Below are 18,254 nucleotides of genomic sequence, written 5' to 3'. Positions count from 1 at the left end.
CTGCCAGTTTGTGAACAGATCATTGGTGATACAAAAATCATCACTATTTTATTACTTTTTAACACACCTATCATGACACCCACTCTATTCCATAGATTCAACTCTGAATACATCTCTGATTTTCATATTTCTGTCGTGAAATTAATTATTAAGTTTATAAATTTATAGATCTGAGACCAATACATCAAAATGATGATGGTAATAATTCATAATAATAATAATAATAATTTGCTGGATTAATAATACGTAAAACTTAGATATATATATGTAATCATACAACTGTCAACACAAAAAATAATAATAATTAATATTACTGCATTAGCATTCGTTTATTATGTATATGTTAATGCAGTAATATTGATTTATTTATTGAGAATTTGTTGTGTTGACGATGGTATAATATATACAACATGATGCAAATAATAAAGATAATTACAGAGATATCTGATTAGCGCACAACTGGTAGTAAAGAGAGAAGAATTTTTGAAGCTGATATATACGTATATAGGCATACGCAAAATATTAATAGCGAACGATGAACCTGACCCCTTGAGACTGCTAGCGCACTAACCGAACAGTGTCCAATCGGGTCTAATTAAGTCTGACTTACTGAGATGCTCTATAGATATCCTCTATACCATCCCGTGCATCGCATGATTCGATCCAAGTTGAGGTCATGATCTACTCGTACATTTGCAGAATCTCAGTGAGTCAGGTTCAATTCCGATGGCCTCTCATTTGTCTTAGCAAGTATTCTGGCTGGACACGAAAAATAAAGACTGGTCATTTTAAAACAGGGCATGTACTGTCTTCATTCGCTTGGAAACCGGGATCGTTGGTTCGAATCCCACTCAGGGCATGGATGTTTAGTTTATGTGTGCGTTTTTCTGTGTTTGTGTACAGGTAGAGAGGCCTTACCGTCGTAAGGCTGATCACCCACCCAAGGAGTCCTACCGAATGTGTAAAATCTAGAAAAACCAAAGTGAACGCAGAAGCTCAAGGAGGTAGGCCTAGGCCCACTGGGCTGTAGTGCCAAGGAAAAAAAATACTAGTTCATTTGATATTTAGGACAGGGTGTTCACTAACTTGGGTCCACGTCACATTTTGCGTCATAATTGGCTCTTAAAATGCTTAATGATTTGTTTTTAAATACGTTTTAAGTATCTTGTATTCAAGTCTGTAGTGTCTGTAGTGTCAAGGGAAAAAAAAATTAAAACAGAGGTAAACAATGTGACACTCATTCGGGAGGTATCAGGTTCGAATCACGTCCGACGATCCCCTAACATGATAGTTCTCCTGGCTCTCATTTACTACAGGCGAATATTAGCCCTAGGCACATACCCATTAAGTAGCGTTCATAGATATTCTAGCATGTCTTGTGGACGATATGTGACGTTATGAGTTAATGACATTTTCATAAAGTGACAAAATACAAAAAATAATAAAATAAAGTGACACGTAAGTAGACAAAATAAAGTAAGACGATAATAAAACAGAATCTACACTAAACAGAAAGTTGTTTTCAGTAATATTGCAGCACCCGTGGAAGGAATATTAACTTTAATGTAGGTCTAGGGAAGCCTTTGATGCGGAAACGGAAATTAAAAACTTATATTTAACGGTAGCTAGCAAGGAATGAAAAAAAAATCATCAATACAGTTTAGATTTATACTCGGGGGAGACCTCGAATTAATAATAATAATAACAATAACAATAATAATAATAATAATAATAATAATAAATCATGCAAAAATTTTCAATTGAAACGAAAATTTTCCAGAACATGCTTTGATAGATATGATAATCAGGCAGAATAAGATGTTGAAATTCGTTTTTGTTCGCCTGGACAAATAGGCCTGTACAATATTGCAGTCAATAATGTGGGGGACGGATTTAAGAAATTTAGTTGTCATTGCAAATGGCGCGATCCGGGCAGGCAGGCAGGCATTGGGTCGGTGATGCAAAGGACACAGTGTTGCGAAGTTACGTTTTCGCAGGTAAATAACTGAGTGATTTACAGTTATTTCTTCTGGGTTTCATCCGAATTAATCACTATGAATATGCACATAAAACTGTAAGTTGCAACACTATAATTACTATGCTAAATTGGTTATGTACTATGCAATAAATCTCTCTGGCCGACATGTCTTAGGATTCTGATTAAGCATGTTTTAATGTTAATGTTTTAATGCTTGGCATGCGGCCCACAGATGCAGTGACAACAGCTGTCGCTCTCTGTTCCAGTGCACTATCAGCATGCCCCAGCAGCTCGTAAGAATGTTCCGGCCGCCGGAAAACTGTGACATGTGCCGCGGTTTGCGACAGGTCGACAGGATTGCCAACATCTCCCCAGCAAACTTCAAGAAACGGTAAAGGTGCTCAAACAATTAACACGCTTACTGGATTCAGGGTTTTCTCATGTTGGATAATAGGTTGTCACGACTGTCGTTTTGAAAGGTACTATTTTCTGGGATATAACGCCGTGTAGTCGGGTAGAATTATACCCACGTTTCGAAGGATTTCCGCCTTATTCATTCCATTTTCTTACGTGGCTTAACCTTATACCCTGCAGATGGAGGCAGTATGCCTCTCCGAAACCTCAGTGTACTGGGCTGCATAGTGTTACATCCCAGAACACAATTCTCTTCTTTTTCGAATTTCTTAGAGCCATACGAGTATATATGTATTTAATTATTTTATTGTTTATTTAGAGACACTGTGAGGTGCTCAGCTATTCAGCGTCGAATGTTAAGATGATTAGTGAATATGAGTTATGCAGGATGTGAAAGGAAGCTATCATGGCGAAAATTACAATGTCATCCCGGTACTTGCCTGAAGGGACTAAAGAAAATCACGAACAAATTGAATCAGGATAGGCTGCGCCTCGCCCGATATTCGAAGAGAGTCCCTCCATGAGATGCTATCCTGCTTGAGAAGGCTGGTTCGGAGTTCTGATGGAGGGATGTAATTTTGAGGTAAACCGAAATTACTTTTTTTTTTTTAATTTCCCTCTCAGGAAATGCCAGATGAAATGTCACATCCCTAGCTTCACGAGTTACTCCCATTAAGTGAAAACTAGATTAACATTTTTCAGAGTTACCGTATCGTTCACCCTTTCTTCCCAAGCTGTCAACTAAGGTACAGGCCCATGGGACAATATTTTGCCTGCTCTAGGACCTAATTCTTTCCATTTATCACCGAGAAAGAAAAGGAACAACAAATGACCTACTCCCTGACAGACAGATGACGACGGTGAAGCAGTCATAATGCTAAGCACATATACATCTATAACCTCAAGGCAGTGCTGCTCGACTAGTGGCCCACGAAACTGTCCATCTATTTCTCAGAGTATGCAATTATGACTGTCTCGTCTCCAAATATTCTATCGAAAAAATAGAAGAAGAAAATTGCCTAGCAAACATAGCGTTGTAAATTTCTAAATTAATTCCACACAGAACCTAATAAATCACTTATCTCTCATTCATGGAGCTGAGCCCTTCTTGAGAACCCGCCAATTGTGCAGCTACTCAAGAACTTCCCAGGATTTTATGGAACCCGAAGATTCATTACCGTGTTTACAAGAGCCCTCCACTGGTTCCTATCCTGAGCCAGAGCAATCCAATCCATATCCCATTCTATATCTTTAAGATCAATTTTAATATTGTACCCCCGATGTAATATGTAATCCCGATGATGTCACTGAATTTTTTCAGTTGACCTAATCCTTCTAGCCGCACTAGGCCCTGGGGTTTACTCAGCCTCTAACAGAAATGAGTACCAGGAATTAATTAAATAATTTTCCTGGGGAGTAAAGCGCGGCCGGCGCGTAAGGCTGACAACCTTACCGCCATCTTTGAGCCGATTGTCTAGATAATGTGGGAGCCTCAACGTCTCACAACCCTATGGACCTTCATGGCCTGGTACAGGGATAGCTTTACTTCCTTACGTACACCCACCTACGCCTTGGTCTTCCCAGTGGTCTCTTTCCTTCTGTCTTTTCCACCAATATCCTGTATGCATTCCTCTTCTCCCTATTCCTGCTACATGCCCTGCCCATATCATCCTTCTTGACTTGATCATTCTAATTATACTTGGAGAAGAGTACAAGTCATGAAGCTCCTCATTATGCAGTTCACTCCAGCTTCCCGTTGTTTCATCCAGAACCTGGTAAATACCTTTGAAAAATAAAGAGTTGTTAAGATTGCATGAGTTTACGTGAGCAGCATCGAGACAGATATAGACATGTCTAGTCTTCAATGGTTAATATCCGCACAAAACGATGACTTTGGGAAAATACAGAGTAGGTGTTTCCTCTGTTTTCTTCTTCTTCTTTACTGGCGCTACAATCCTGTGTGGCTCTTGCCATCCTCCATGTATTAGTAGCAGTACATTTTTTCTGCGTGAGGTCGTAGCCAAACGCCCAACTCCAAACCTGGGGGATCAGAGCTTATACTTTGCCTGGCCTCTAACGTTTGACCTATCTGCCATGGGTGACTACCAGGAAATCACGATCCAGTCAGCATAGCTCTCCAAGTCATTGGGCCGCGCAAAGTCCGTCTCCGTGATAAGGTGTTAGGCCTCGAGGAAATTTCTGTGTTTTATCAGAAGTCAATTTGCTATTTAAGTTTTGTTGTTTTTGTTTTTCTTCTTCTATTCCTGCTATTCCCACTTGGAGTAAAGGGCATCAGCGAAACGCTCGTTTCACTTCAGATCCTTAATATTAGAAAGCCGATAGGATCCCCTGGACCCGGGATCAGCACATCGCAGGGCGGCTACCTACATATAGAACAACATAAACACAGAATAAACCAACACAATCAGACATCCATGCATTGAGTGGGATTTGAATCCACGGTCCCAGTATTCGAGTGAACGAAGACATTTCATGGCATGGAGCACGCGGCCACTGTCATCGGCTAAGTAAGGCTACATTATATTAAATATAAATTTAATTCCTGTGCCTGTGTTATAACTCTGTTCATTGCAGGCGGGTACCCATATCGTTTTACTGTAAAAATGGATGAGTACTTGAGTTATAACATGACGGCTCGGTGGTTTGTTGCTGGACATCCCTGTCATGTGGGAATTACGTATTTGTTTTAATTCCGTTTATGTTGCTAAGTAAAATCTCTGTGTCTTTTTTCCAATTAAATAGCGTGACAAACTGATTCAGATTGCACTAAATTAGGCACTAAGTACTGCGCCACTCTAACAAAAAATGAATGGATGGGGGATGAAAGAAAATTGAGCTCTAATTAAATTAGTATGTTCCAGACATGGATCTGTTATTTGAGAGAGCTACTGTGAGGCAGAGGGAGACGGTCGTCGTGAGAATTAGTCTGGGAGATGTATGGCTCCGGGCCAGATTGCGCTGTTCTTCGCAATGGACCAGAGATAGGAGAAGGCAGAGAAGGCAATAGCAGAAATGAATAGCTGGAAGAGAACAAAGGAGAAGCCCGAACCAACGTCATCGTCATATCTTCTAGCACTTCCCTTCCTCACACGCAAGCACACACACATATGCACATAAGACGAAATTTATTAAGACGCGAAATTGGCTTCTGCGTCTGTCTGGAAAAAATATATAACAGTAGGAGGAAGCTCTGTAACGCTCGAATGGGAAATTACGTTTCTTCTAGTAAAATTGCGCTGATAATGTTCAGTATCTAAATCTCCTTACAACAAGAACACTTACGGCTTTTAAAGGTTCTCCTCAATCCGTTCCCTTCTCCTTAGATTTTCGTTACTCTGTCCATTTTCTTACATCCCTCTTTCTTCTGTATATCTCACAATCTCATTCGTACAGAGTACAGTTTCTAGAGTTTTATCTGGGAGGTTTTCGGTTCGAATCCCGGTCGGGGCATGGTCATTCCTGACTCAGATTTCTCACAATTTTCTATAGTCCTTTCAGACAAATTCTGGAAGATTATGTCGATTGGGCCACGATCGCTTCCTACAAAATCCCTTCCAATTCACTTATTCACCACTCATCATACTATTTGACGCTACGTGATCTGAGATGCTGACAGCGCATAATATGAACTACAAAGAAAATTCTTTCGAGAAAACTGAGGCCTAAGGGTGAGGGAATACCAAGGAAACTGGCAACTGCAACGCAACTGCAACACAACCGCAATTTCCTAGGATTGTTATCAGCCTGAGTTGAACACATGTTACTGAATGGAGCAGCGTAAATTGAGTAAACTGTGAACCGCAACGCAACCGCAATTTCCGAGGATTGTTATGAGCCTGAGTTGAACACATGTTACTGAATGGAGCAGCCCAAATTAAGGAAACAGCAAAATAACAATTCTCGGAAATTGCGGTTGCGTTGCGGTTGCTAGTTTCTTTGGTGTGCCTTCGCCCTAAGAGCCGTAAAATGAGATTCATACAATGGGCTTAGGAATAAAATTTCTAGCATCTAGACGTGTGTTTATAACGTAATTTAGATTAATTTAAATAAATTAGTATTTAACTGTTGAAATGATAAGTACTTATGCAATTTTTGTTAAGGCTAGCAATTTAAAAATTCCTCTTTGAAGATGGTAAATACTACTAGGATGGTTAAATCTGATAGTCTCTCTAGCTAGCTAGGCAACTAATTAACTAACTTACTCGCTAACTAATTAGTTACTAGGAATTGCTGGGTGTTTGTACTTTGTCCATCGTCAAGTATTCTAATAAACACAATGTTCTGGACACTAGATCTCTTTCCGTCCTAAGGTGAGGGGGTGATAACTACTCTGCTGGGTCCATTATAAAGCGCTAACCTCAATCACTGGATTAAGGAAACACATCCAGTTTCTGTAATGTTGCGTTTATTCGAACGCCGGACGATTATGCTATTAGTCCATCAGCAAAGTGTGATAATTCAAATCCTACAAAAATGAATCAACTTTTCCATTTTCAGATACACGTTTTCGGGACACCCGGTTATTGTGACCGATGCGATGCGGAACTGGACGGCCCAACATGTTTTTGACTTCCGATTTCTCAAGACACTTTATCAACAACTTCCTCAAGCTCAACGTTCACAGGGCTGCCAACTTATAGCCACCGACTCTGGTTTTGCCAGTCTTGGAGAAGTATTTAACGGGAGTCATACAAGAACCGCGGAGCCCTGGCACGTCGGATGGTAAGTACTTGAAGACTCAAAAGTGACAATGATATTCTTGAAATCTTTGACCTTGTGCAATATACGGCATATTATTGTACGTAATTATTCATTCTTACATAACTATCAGTAATTTATACCAGTTTTTACGGCGCTATGGAGGCTGGATAAAGCGTGTTTCAAGTAAATCTGTTTCGGCACGTCATACTTGTTCGACAGCTTCTGCCGATGGTCCCGGCCGGCCTGTTCGTTTCGCAGCCGACACGCAAACACTCTGCTGAAATTTCTTGTACCACTCACGAATATTTTTGCCCGTAGGTGGTTCTCTGTGGTACAGGGTCCGAAACCACCGTTACACCGTCACAATTGACTCAGTTTTGGCAAATTTCAAGACACAAAACGCTCTCTTACCCTCCGTCCTCGCCATGTTTCGTCACGACTGTCCCCTAGCGGTGAAACCTGCAACTATGCCATGGCGCTTATTACCCAAACAAACTTGGAGAAATTCTCTTTCTATTCACATGTTCCTTTCTGCTCTCTCTGTCTTGGTTGTTGCGCTGTCGAGTTAGGAATTTCCGGAGGGACTTATGAATTACTCTGCATATTTACATCTAAACTGAAACCAAGAGAGGATAGTCATCTTCGAATAACAGAGTATAACTTCCTAACAGCGAAACACTTTCCATAAATATTGTATATAATATATATATATACTAAAGGCTCCGTCTACTTACAGTGTAAACAAAATATCATATTATACAATACAGAAAAGAAAGAAAAACAAGGATTTAAAAAAGTGATCGTAACTAAACGAAAGCTTACAATAATTTTTTTTAATTGTAGACAAAATATCATAAATACAAAAAGGTCTAGGTAATGCCCATCCGGCCTTCTGTAGCACATTCTAATAAACATCTTATTCTATAATAGAGGTAACCCCGCGATTGTTAATATAGATCTTGACTTAAATCTGTGAGTATACTGTAAATAATCAGTGCAATTAGTTCTTTACAGTATACTAACAGATTTAAGACAACAGAAAGATGATTGTTGACAGACCCACCTAGCGGTAGAATTACTACAACAGATGCGTACAAAGTTCTGTCGATGCAATTCTTTACCATTAATTTCACTCAGGATCATTACAAATTTGTATATATATAATTTAAAAATTCACCTTTCTGATTTGGATTTAAGTGTTGTTTCCTGTTATGTGTCAATGTTTTCACGACCGCCAGTACTCTCTTCTACATGTGTCTATGTTTTCACGACCGCCAGTACTCTCTCTTCTATATGTGTTAATGTTTTCACGACCGCCAGCACTCTCTCTTCTATATGTGTCAATGTTTTCACGACCGCCAGTACTCTCTCTTCTATATGTGTTAATGTTTTCACGACCGCCAGCACTCTCTCTTCTATATGTGTCAATGTTTTCACGATCGCCAGCACTCTCTCTTCTATATGTGTCAATGTTTTCACGACCGCCAGTACTCTCTCTTCTATATGTGTTAATGTTTTCGCGACCGCCAGCACTCTCTCTTCTATATGTGTTAATGTTTTCACAACCGCCAGTACTCTCTCTTCTATTTGTGTCAATGTTTTCACGACCGCCAGTACTCTCTCTTCTATACTGTTCCCTGTTTCGAAACTGGCTACATTTAACATTTGAAAAGCCCATAATTTTCGAGATCTTCCTATGTTTCTTATACCCCAGGGATCATAACGGACTTTCTGTGAGACAGTTACTAGCCATCCCTAAAAGGCGTCCCTTTCACTAGTTTCTGTATTCAACAGCTTGGCCGAACATAAATGTATACTCATGGTTTTGAATGTTGTTCTTTCCTGAGTAGAAAATTTTCAATGCGTACGTAAAGCATTCAATTTGTCATACAGTGATATTTATATCATAATTGATATTGTAAGGTTTAAGGGGTTTGCGCGTGACTTATAGAAGGGTTTTTGGAATGGATGATTGTATTTATTGACACCTTATATATTCACAAATCTTGACTACAAGTAATTTCAGCGCAATAGCTGATCTACACACTTTACAGTTCACCAATACACTCTCACTAGCGTTCTCGGGCTTCACTAGTCGTATCCTGACAACGGATTTCCTAACAGTCTCACTGTCATTTCAAATCACATATGAAATTTTCTTTTCACAGCCTAATTCCTATCTTGCAACTATTCTACAACTGTCAATTCCGAGGACTCATCTCAATTCAATTTCTCTGCTCCCAAGCTCATATCTTGGCAGGCTGGCGTCTCGAAACTCAAATTTTCACTTGGAACTCGACTTTATAAGCACTTTGCACGGACCACGCAGAAAACAGCCTCTATATTGTTGGGAATGCGTGTTTACAGCGCAGTAACGGAAGTTACTTGTTGCTTCCTTATTCGTTTCCGCGGAAATGTGTTCACCGAGTCCTTGCCTAGCAATGAACCTTTATACTGACTTCACTATTCCGGCTTTCGGGCGTCATGTCACAATACTGAATTGGATCAGGCTAGGAGGCCTAGGATCACTAACATTTGAAGAAGTTCTATGCTACGTTGATCAAATTTACAGATCTCTCGCGCTCAAGCTGTGACTTTTCTAACCCGTCCGTTGTTTGTGTAGTCCAACTGTGCTCAGGCGAAATCAGAAATAGTAGGAAACCCATTAAATCGGTCCTCGCAACTATTAGAGGCTCCAGAACAAACTGAATTATTTAGTTTAAGGTCTTTCATTCTGGTCCGTCACACTAACAAATTAACAATCAAGTTCCTTCNACAGACAACACACGTCAACAACATCCCGAAGAAAAAAGACTGGGCCAAGCGGGAAAGAATTCTAGGAATTTTAAGAATTCTTACTTCAAATAACGAAACATAATTTTTACAGAATTAACGACGAATTAAATAAGAAAGCTACCGTGGTGTGTGGAAAACCTTTAGTGAACCGACACTCTCGGCAATTTTAACTATTGTAATTATTTTAATTAACTGGAACGTGGCTATTTTTAACAAAGTGAAGTTTTGTGTGTTGGTGATTTCTTTTTCTACTATAAATGCCTCTGATGATGGCTCCGTGGTGAGCCGAAACATGTAAGGCAGGTGGTGACGAGGTGGAAAACTTATAAAAGTGTCACATTTGACGGAAGGAACTTGATTGTTGAATTATTTAATTATATTTTTGAAGAATTAAACTCGTCTAAATAATATTGTCACGATTTAGGGGTGTGTGACTATAGACGGGGTTTGGATTGGATTTATTGACACCTTATATACACCACTCTGAACTAAAAGGTAATTACAGCATTACGGTTAATATCCACACGTTACAGCTCACTGCTGCAAACACTAATATCCTCAGCCTATTACACTCTCCAATATCCGTTTCCTGGCAACGGATTTTAACGCAGGAAATATAACAGGCTCCCTGAATCACACACTCCAAATATGGCGGTACTATAGCACACATAAGGTCTTCTATTCACAGCCGGACTGTCAAATCTCAACTGAACTCTTATCGACTCCTGCGTTCTTCCAACTCCGACACTTTCAATCCAATTCTCTAATGCAACTGCCAACTATCTCGTTGCAATTTTTCCCCAATCACCTTCGACCTCTGACTCAGTTCTAATTCTATCTCCAGAGAGAGCGAGAGAGAGAGAATTATTTTACTGCTGGCGGTTTACCGTCAATCAGTTCGTCTTGGCGACAAGCCCCTTGAGAATCACGACCAGCATCTCTTTCAACTGAATATTTGCTTTCATTGTCCTCTCTGACGAGAGTTCTCGAATTCTTAGGTCAAAGACAAAAGTATGTTAAGACCCTCAGTCGGCCAGTCTGTCTTGGAGAAAAGCATCCTTGTGGGGCTTACTACCAGATTTTTATTACGGTCAGACACTTACAGGTTTGTTGATGTGAGGCGCTCTGTCTGACGAGAGGGCGGATCTGCCGTTTAACATTTCTGCTTGTTCTCGCCAGCGCAGTCATTATCGGTTCCGAATCCCGCGGGACTCTTGATCATATTTTACTGTCTCAGACTCGAGATTCCCCAAACGTGGAGGGCCAGGTCCCCGTATTTATATCCCACAGGAACAGGGTGGCCCAGTTATAACCCCAGACATTGGGTTTCCTTTTAGTCGCCTCCTACGACTCGCAGGGCTACGGTTCAGGTATTGTTAAGTACAAGATGATATTAACGTTGATTAAGAATTTAATCTTCTGGGTTCGACACCAAGTAGCATCTTAGGTGGATATCAATGTTTTGGGGGAATATTCTGCCTCCATTTTCAGGGTAGAAATCTTCTTCGATCCTGGAGGTGGAGAGACCTCATGTTCCGCCAAAGCACTGGTATCCATCTACTTCATTTTCTGTTGACACAAACCAGAAAACTGGAATTTGAACTCTCAGAGCCGTGAGAGAATTGAAAACACATCAGTAAATGAGTATTCTCCTTTACTACAGGCGCAACTGCGACGAGCGCGCAGCCACCATATTGCGCCAACACTACGGACGTCCCTACTTCCTGCCCCCGAGTTCCAGCGACAGACAGAAGCTTGAGTGGATCTACCTGGGCAGCTCAGGCTATCGAGAAACCATGCACGTGAGTGACTTTAATACCGCACATAACAGAGTAGCAAGCTGGAGCCAGAACGAGCGGTCCTGACGCTCATGTTTCGACGTATGAACACCCCGGACACTAATGTCGTCTCGAATACCGGCTACTATGACTCAGATTGCTGGTGGGTTTCCTCGGTACTTATAGACATTTGGGGGAACGCGATAGCGTAGTTTTTGAGGCAGTACGCTACAAGCCGCAAGGTCACGGCTTCAATTCCCGATGAGGTCATTAAATTTTTTCAAATTCCAGCCGCTCTATGATATTGGGGTCAACTCAGCCTCTAACCGAAATGAATACCAGGAATCTTCCTGTGTGTAAAGAGCGACTGGAGCGTAAGGCTAATAATCTCACGGCCATCTGTGAGGCGATTGTATAGAAAATGTGGGAGCCTCGACGTCTCACAACTCTATGGGCCTCCACGACCTGTGACAGGGATAGCTTTACCTTTTCAGTTTTACTTACAGACATATGATGGTATAATACCTTAAAATAACCCACGATTTATTTTTCGCAGGAACTTTCCAATTCATTATATGGCAAGGAGCTAGAACAATGCCATGAATACAAGAGGTCTATATATTTTTCTCCTCTCAATAAGTATTTCCGTTGACGGCAGGAACGGTCTGCACAAATATCTTTGGAATATTTACAATAAAGATGATTTAGAAGCATAATAACTGAGAGCTTGTTGGCTGTGTTTTTCCAGTTGACGCTCGTAGCCTTGGAAATGAATATTTCTAGCTCATATCACTCAAATGTGAGAATATATCGTATATTTTTCCGTATTTGTAAAATACTGACATCCATATATTCGACATTTGCATTGATTATGACAGTGAAAGGTGTAATCCGCAACGGATTACAAAGCTTACTCACATGAGTTCGCATTCTGAATACTCATAGCCTTTACAAACAGATTCCACGAATATGTTTGCAATATTTAGCAGAACTGTAGCTTTGATGTTGCTTCCTTTGAGATATCTCACGGTGTTTTCATCTTAATATCATTTTTAACATTTCAAATTATTTATTCATCATTTGATGGCATGATCTGTCTTAATATGACTACCATCTCTCTTCACATTGCTAAATCCAGTGTCTCATTGTCTATAGCTATTAAACCGAAAGCTAATTATGTAACAGATTTCTTGCAACAATAGTTTTATTCCTTAATATTTTACAAGAAAAAGAAAGATATTCTAGAAAATATGTATATTCTTAAGTACTATTAAGCAACGGAGTCATGCCGCATAATAAAATACAAATCTCCTCTCCACCATGGCAAGGAAACAAGGTAACCCCAACAGCATGCGGTCTCTCAAATTGTTCATACGCTGTTTTCAAAACCCTTTCTGCTTAGGTCGTTGTTTAAAGTTAAAACATTTTTTGCATTACGAAAATCTACTCTTACTTTATTTTTGTGCCCTGAAGTCCATTGTACATCGCAGAATAATCTGCTTATCCTATCATCTTAGTTTCAGCGGCCTCCGTAGTCTAGGGGTAATGTTCCCATCTCATGACTCAAGGTACTCGGGTTCAAACGCGGCGGAGGTCGTGGAATTTTTAAGGGCGGACAAATTCAGGGAACAAGTCCTCCAGGAGGGACTTTAATTCGTGGGTCCCGTGTCGTAGAGTTACGGCACGTAAAAGAACCTCATGTCTCCAAAGGAGACCACTGAGCTAAATTAAGGACATTTGCCGCTCAACAGTAGTCTCTAACACCTCTGGTAGATGGGGGAAGCATTGAGATATCTCTGAGCCAGTAGAGGCCGACCTCGCTGGCTGAGTAGGGACTGATGGTAAGCGCCAATACCGGTAGGGTATAGAGGCTGGTAGAAGATTATAAGGGGACGCACAATAGATCAAACTGGTCGCGGTGCATGGGGAAACCCACGCCCTCCAATAATAATAATAATAATAATAATAATAATAATAATAAAGGGTTCAATCAGTGTTATGTCTAATTTTTTTTCCTTTGGCACTACAGCCCCATTGGGCCTAGGCCTACCTCCATGAACTCCGTTCAGTTATGTCTAATACAAACAATATTTCTGATGGTGGTCTATTCCACTTTTACGACTATAAATCCTCAAGCCTCCGATATTTCTGGCAACTATACGCAGTTATTCCTTGACACTAAGAACAATCTTCCAAGCATGTAACTTCTAGCGATATGTAAATAAGTTATAAATATGAGCACATAAAAATAGCATGAAAAATGAAGTAGATCGAACTCTATAAGCATTGTGAATGCAGGTATCTGAGGGCTTGGACGTAACAAAAGTTTTCTTAATTATAGAGAGAGAGGATTTGTGTAAGAGTTCTTCTGTCCCAAAAATCCAGGCACGTTGTCGGTCGGGTGTTCATGACCACACATGCCTTGTTATGCCATAACAGACTCGTACTTGTCTGCTGTTAAATATTTAAGGAGGGAGAGATGGTGGAACTGCTTCTGCAACTACGAACTACGAAAGAAGCATCAGAATGTGTAAGAAATTAATGAGTTTCCTCCATTTCCTTTCTTTGTACCTTCGGCATCTACTTGTTACCCTTCAGGGCACTGTCTGATTCATTTCATTCAGTTCCTAGTTACTTCCGTAGAACCTGCATTTCCTTTCGCGATGCTTATCGTACTTGCAGGCGTGTTTCAAGCACACTTGGTTGCTACGTAAATCATTTCTTTAACTTGAAATATCGATTTGTTCTCTTCTATGTTCATTTTAGATCGATATGGTTAATCGGCCATCTTGGCAAGCTCAGCTGAAAGGAAGCAAGCGATGGTTCCTTTTTCCGCCACCGGAGTGTTACTATCAGTGTGAATCGCTTGAAGTCACCGTCGAACCGGGAGAGATTAGTAAGTAGCTCCACTGAGTTACGAGATATGTTATAAGGATCTTCCATCTGTACTGAGACTGGGGAAATGAATTTGGATTTGAAGTAACGGGTGCAGGAAAGCACTTCATCGGAAATGTAGCGAATCAATAGTAGCCTATTAGATTTTAATTACGTTTCGCCAAAATGTACATATTTACATTCATTGATATAGTACTTTTATTTTGCATCTTGTCTGCTGCTTTATTGGTTATAAGTGACATAAATTTATTCGTAAATTTTGGTCCATTGATCGGCAATTTCGAAAATTAAACTGTCATATTTTTATTATAAAGAGGAAAATAACTATATACTGAAAATTTGTTAGTAAAATACTAGCCATGAATAATATTAATGATTGAATTCAATTCTATTTTATTTATCTGAGTGCTAGCTCAACAACCCAAGGCCAATTTCAAAGTGAGCAAGAGTGGAAGGAAGAAACAGACACACAGAAAGTGCAAAACCAGGCAATTTATAGCATTTGCGTAATGATAATACATTAATAATAATAATAACAAGAATCCAAGTTATGATTTATGAGTGGATGATGACGACAATAAACTCAAGTTAGAGTTAGAAGTTATAAAGTAAAATATGTGCATTTACAAAAGATGCAATATACATTACAATGCGTAATGTGAAAGCAATGATAATAATATAATAATAGTAGTGGTAATAATAATAATAATAATAATAAATACCAAGAAAATTATAAATATTATCATAAAATTATCAAACAAGAATCTGCAATTGATAAAAAATAATAAGTATATTTCAGTAGTGAATAATATCTTGCTGGGGAACAAAATACAAGTAAAATAAGAAATTATAGAGTTATAAATTTCTGTTTTCGCAAAAAAATGGAACCTAAATACAGGGAAAGGAGTACACAAATTACAAAGATGTGTAAGTAATATAAATGAAGTATGGATTTGAATGAGGTCTCAGCAACACAATTCTGAGCCACGTAAAGTCACAATAACACAGTTCCCTGAGCTCCATTCTAACCGACACTGAAATCTTATTCAAGTTCTTTGCAATGACCGAATTCAGTGAGGTCTATTTTAAAAAATGTTTCTGCTATGGGATGAAGCACGTCTGATATTCTTCAGGGAATAATCCGAATGTTTTGTGCACTCTGTGTGTCCCAGATTGAGATCCTAACAGAATCTAGCAGCCATGTGATTATACTGAGTTTGACATTTGTGTATATTAAACAGGCTTTATGACCATTCAGAAATGGCCCAGTAATTCCCCGTTCAGTATTCTGTTTGTCGCATTACACAATAATAAAATTTGACGGTGCATCCATTCACCCTTTGTAGCATCCACCCCACGAGCTTTCTGGTAATACTTTTGCATATCACTCGTCATTATCTGGATTTTATTGTCAGATTCTGTGGGACTAGTCATAATATTTAAATCGTTTGGTACATTAGCATTATAAAGCCTCATATAATTGGTGCAGTACTGAAATTGGAAGAAGAATAATTACGCTCAATTTCAATGCTTAATATTGAAACAATATACCAAAAAATAAATTCTATGTTTATGAAAATATACTTTGATGTCACAAAAAGAACGTGTATGTAAAATCCATTGATTTCTGTGTACACCATACATACATATATATTAAAAAATAAAGATTGTTGATCACAATTGTCGCTCTGTTTAAGACGCCTAATAACTTCACACACTGGTATCATAGGTTTGAATCCGACCCGGGATATGGACGTTTGTTCGAGGTATCTTCGTGTTTGTGTATTTCTATATAGTTAGAGGACTTGCGACGAGTAGATCCTCAATCTAAGAACTTCTACCAGGTATTCAGAAGACCCAAGTTTTCAGAAATTGATTTTGAACTGTAATATGTCAAAAGAGAGATATATATATATATGTACGTAATTTAATAAGATGCTGTGTATAAAATATCAGTGCTTCTTTAGCGACTGCCAATTGACTTGACTGCGATTGGACAATAATCAACAAATATTGCCAACTTAAATTTAGAGAATTATCTGTGGATGTTGTAACAGGGTTTCAAAAAAATTCCACAGTTGGTCATACTCCCACAATATCAAATTGACTGCATCCGCTTTTCGCACACACTGTAGATAAAATGACCCAGTTTTGCAATAGTTCATAATTCATTCTGGTGTAGAGGTTTACTGTCAGTTAAGCCATATTGGCTTCCGAGATGTAATATACAATGCTATATAGAGTGAATTACGAGGTTCAATTTCTTTCATATGACATGTATTTTTTTAGCATTCTATGTTATTGCGTAAATTTACGAGTATGTATGAGCCTGTAATTACTGTTCTGTTACATACATATATTTCAGGTTATATTTACTTTTTGAATAAAATATAGTGTGTTATGGACAACGTGAAATTAATATTGTTTCATTTTTATTTTAATTACTCTGATTAGGATCCAGATCATTTTCTGAACACACTGCTTGAAGTGGTAACGTTATTCTGGACCAATGTCTAATAGTGTTCACTTGTTGATACATCGTATATTATTCGTCTCATTTAGCATGTCCCATTTCACGTAGGAAACATTTTAACAAACGGGTAACATACATATGGAATAGCATGTGTTTTCTATCTTACAGTTGTCGTGGATACAGCCAGATGGTACCGGGAGACAGCAATTGTATCTAAAGACCTGAGTATAGCCGTAGGGGCACAATTTGATTTCACCTAGTAAAGTGATCTAATGTGGAAGAAAGTGACTTTACAAAGGTGGATGTAGCTCTGAGCGTTGTGAAAGACAAGAATAAGAAAAAATGAAAGTAAAAGAGCTTTTTTGAATTTATGTGATTGATTCATTCGGAGAACTGTTGTGGTTGTTATATATGGAAATATCTTCAACATGGAGAACTGATTTATGAGAGAAATTCTAATTGTTTCTATGTACAAAACTGTATTTCCTGCAACCCCTTGTACTTTCATCAAATCCCTCTCTACTCCGAGTTATATAATTTATCTTCAGAACTGAGATAAACACCGACCTCACTTCATACCAATCCAAGCTAATCCGTCAGAACAAAGCTAAGCCTCTAACTAGACCAATGTTAACTCCTTCAAATAAATTACCGTCTAATGTGAGGTAATTTCAGTATGAAGCAGAATATCTCCCACAGAATATATATGCTATAGTTGAGTTATAGAGACTTTGTAACATACGTGATGGAATGTCTTCTAATACACATAATTTAAAATATTATTTGTGTTTATTTCGCACCAACACGTCCGCTCAATATATGCTGGACTTTCCTTCCCCCAGAATTTGTATCCATTGTTCCAATAACCACAGAATTTCCCCAAGTTAACTTTTCTATTCTACACAAACATCCCGACTCCTGTAAGATTTGAGGTTTTCACGGCGGTGACTATGAAGAATGCCGTCTTCTGGGATGTGACACCATGTATATATTGTGTAAACAGACGTTTCGGAGGAACGTGTCACCTCCATTTTTAGGGTAGAGAAATCTGCACCACCTGCTGGCGCTGGTTTCTCGCTGGCAGATTTTTCTACCCTGAAGATGGAGGCGATATATTCCTCCGAAACGTCGGTTTATACAAGATCTACACGGCGCCATATCCCAAAAAAGCGGCATTTTTCATCCTGACTCCTGGTCC

General features: G+C 39.1%; 1 protein-coding gene across 2 annotated transcripts in view; it reads left to right on the top strand.

Annotated features, from left to right (window-relative positions):
* LOC111865196 overlaps positions 1 to 17,835 on the top strand; it is a 132,613-nt gene extending 114,778 nt beyond the window's left edge. For both annotated transcript variants that reach the window (XM_023853035.2, XM_023853036.1), the window contains 5 exons: positions 2,245 to 2,369; positions 6,911 to 7,135; positions 11,574 to 11,712; positions 14,455 to 14,584; positions 17,225 to 17,835. In XM_023853035.2, coding sequence (XP_023708803.1) covers positions 2,245 to 2,369; positions 6,911 to 7,135; positions 11,574 to 11,712; positions 14,455 to 14,584; positions 17,225 to 17,316 — 711 coding nt within the window. In that variant the 3' untranslated portion in view covers positions 17,317 to 17,835. The remainder of the gene's footprint in view (positions 1 to 2,244; positions 2,370 to 6,910; positions 7,136 to 11,573; positions 11,713 to 14,454; positions 14,585 to 17,224) is intronic.
* Positions 17,836 to 18,254: the final 419 nt, after the last annotated feature.

The sequence above is a fragment of the Cryptotermes secundus genome, unplaced genomic scaffold, assembly GCF_002891405.2.
Source record: "Cryptotermes secundus unplaced genomic scaffold, Csec_1.0 scaffold238, whole genome shotgun sequence".
NCBI lineage: Eukaryota > Metazoa > Arthropoda > Insecta > Blattodea > Kalotermitidae > Cryptotermes > Cryptotermes secundus.
Note: the sequence above shows the minus strand (reverse complement) of the source record. Positions and strands in the feature narration are given on the sequence as shown.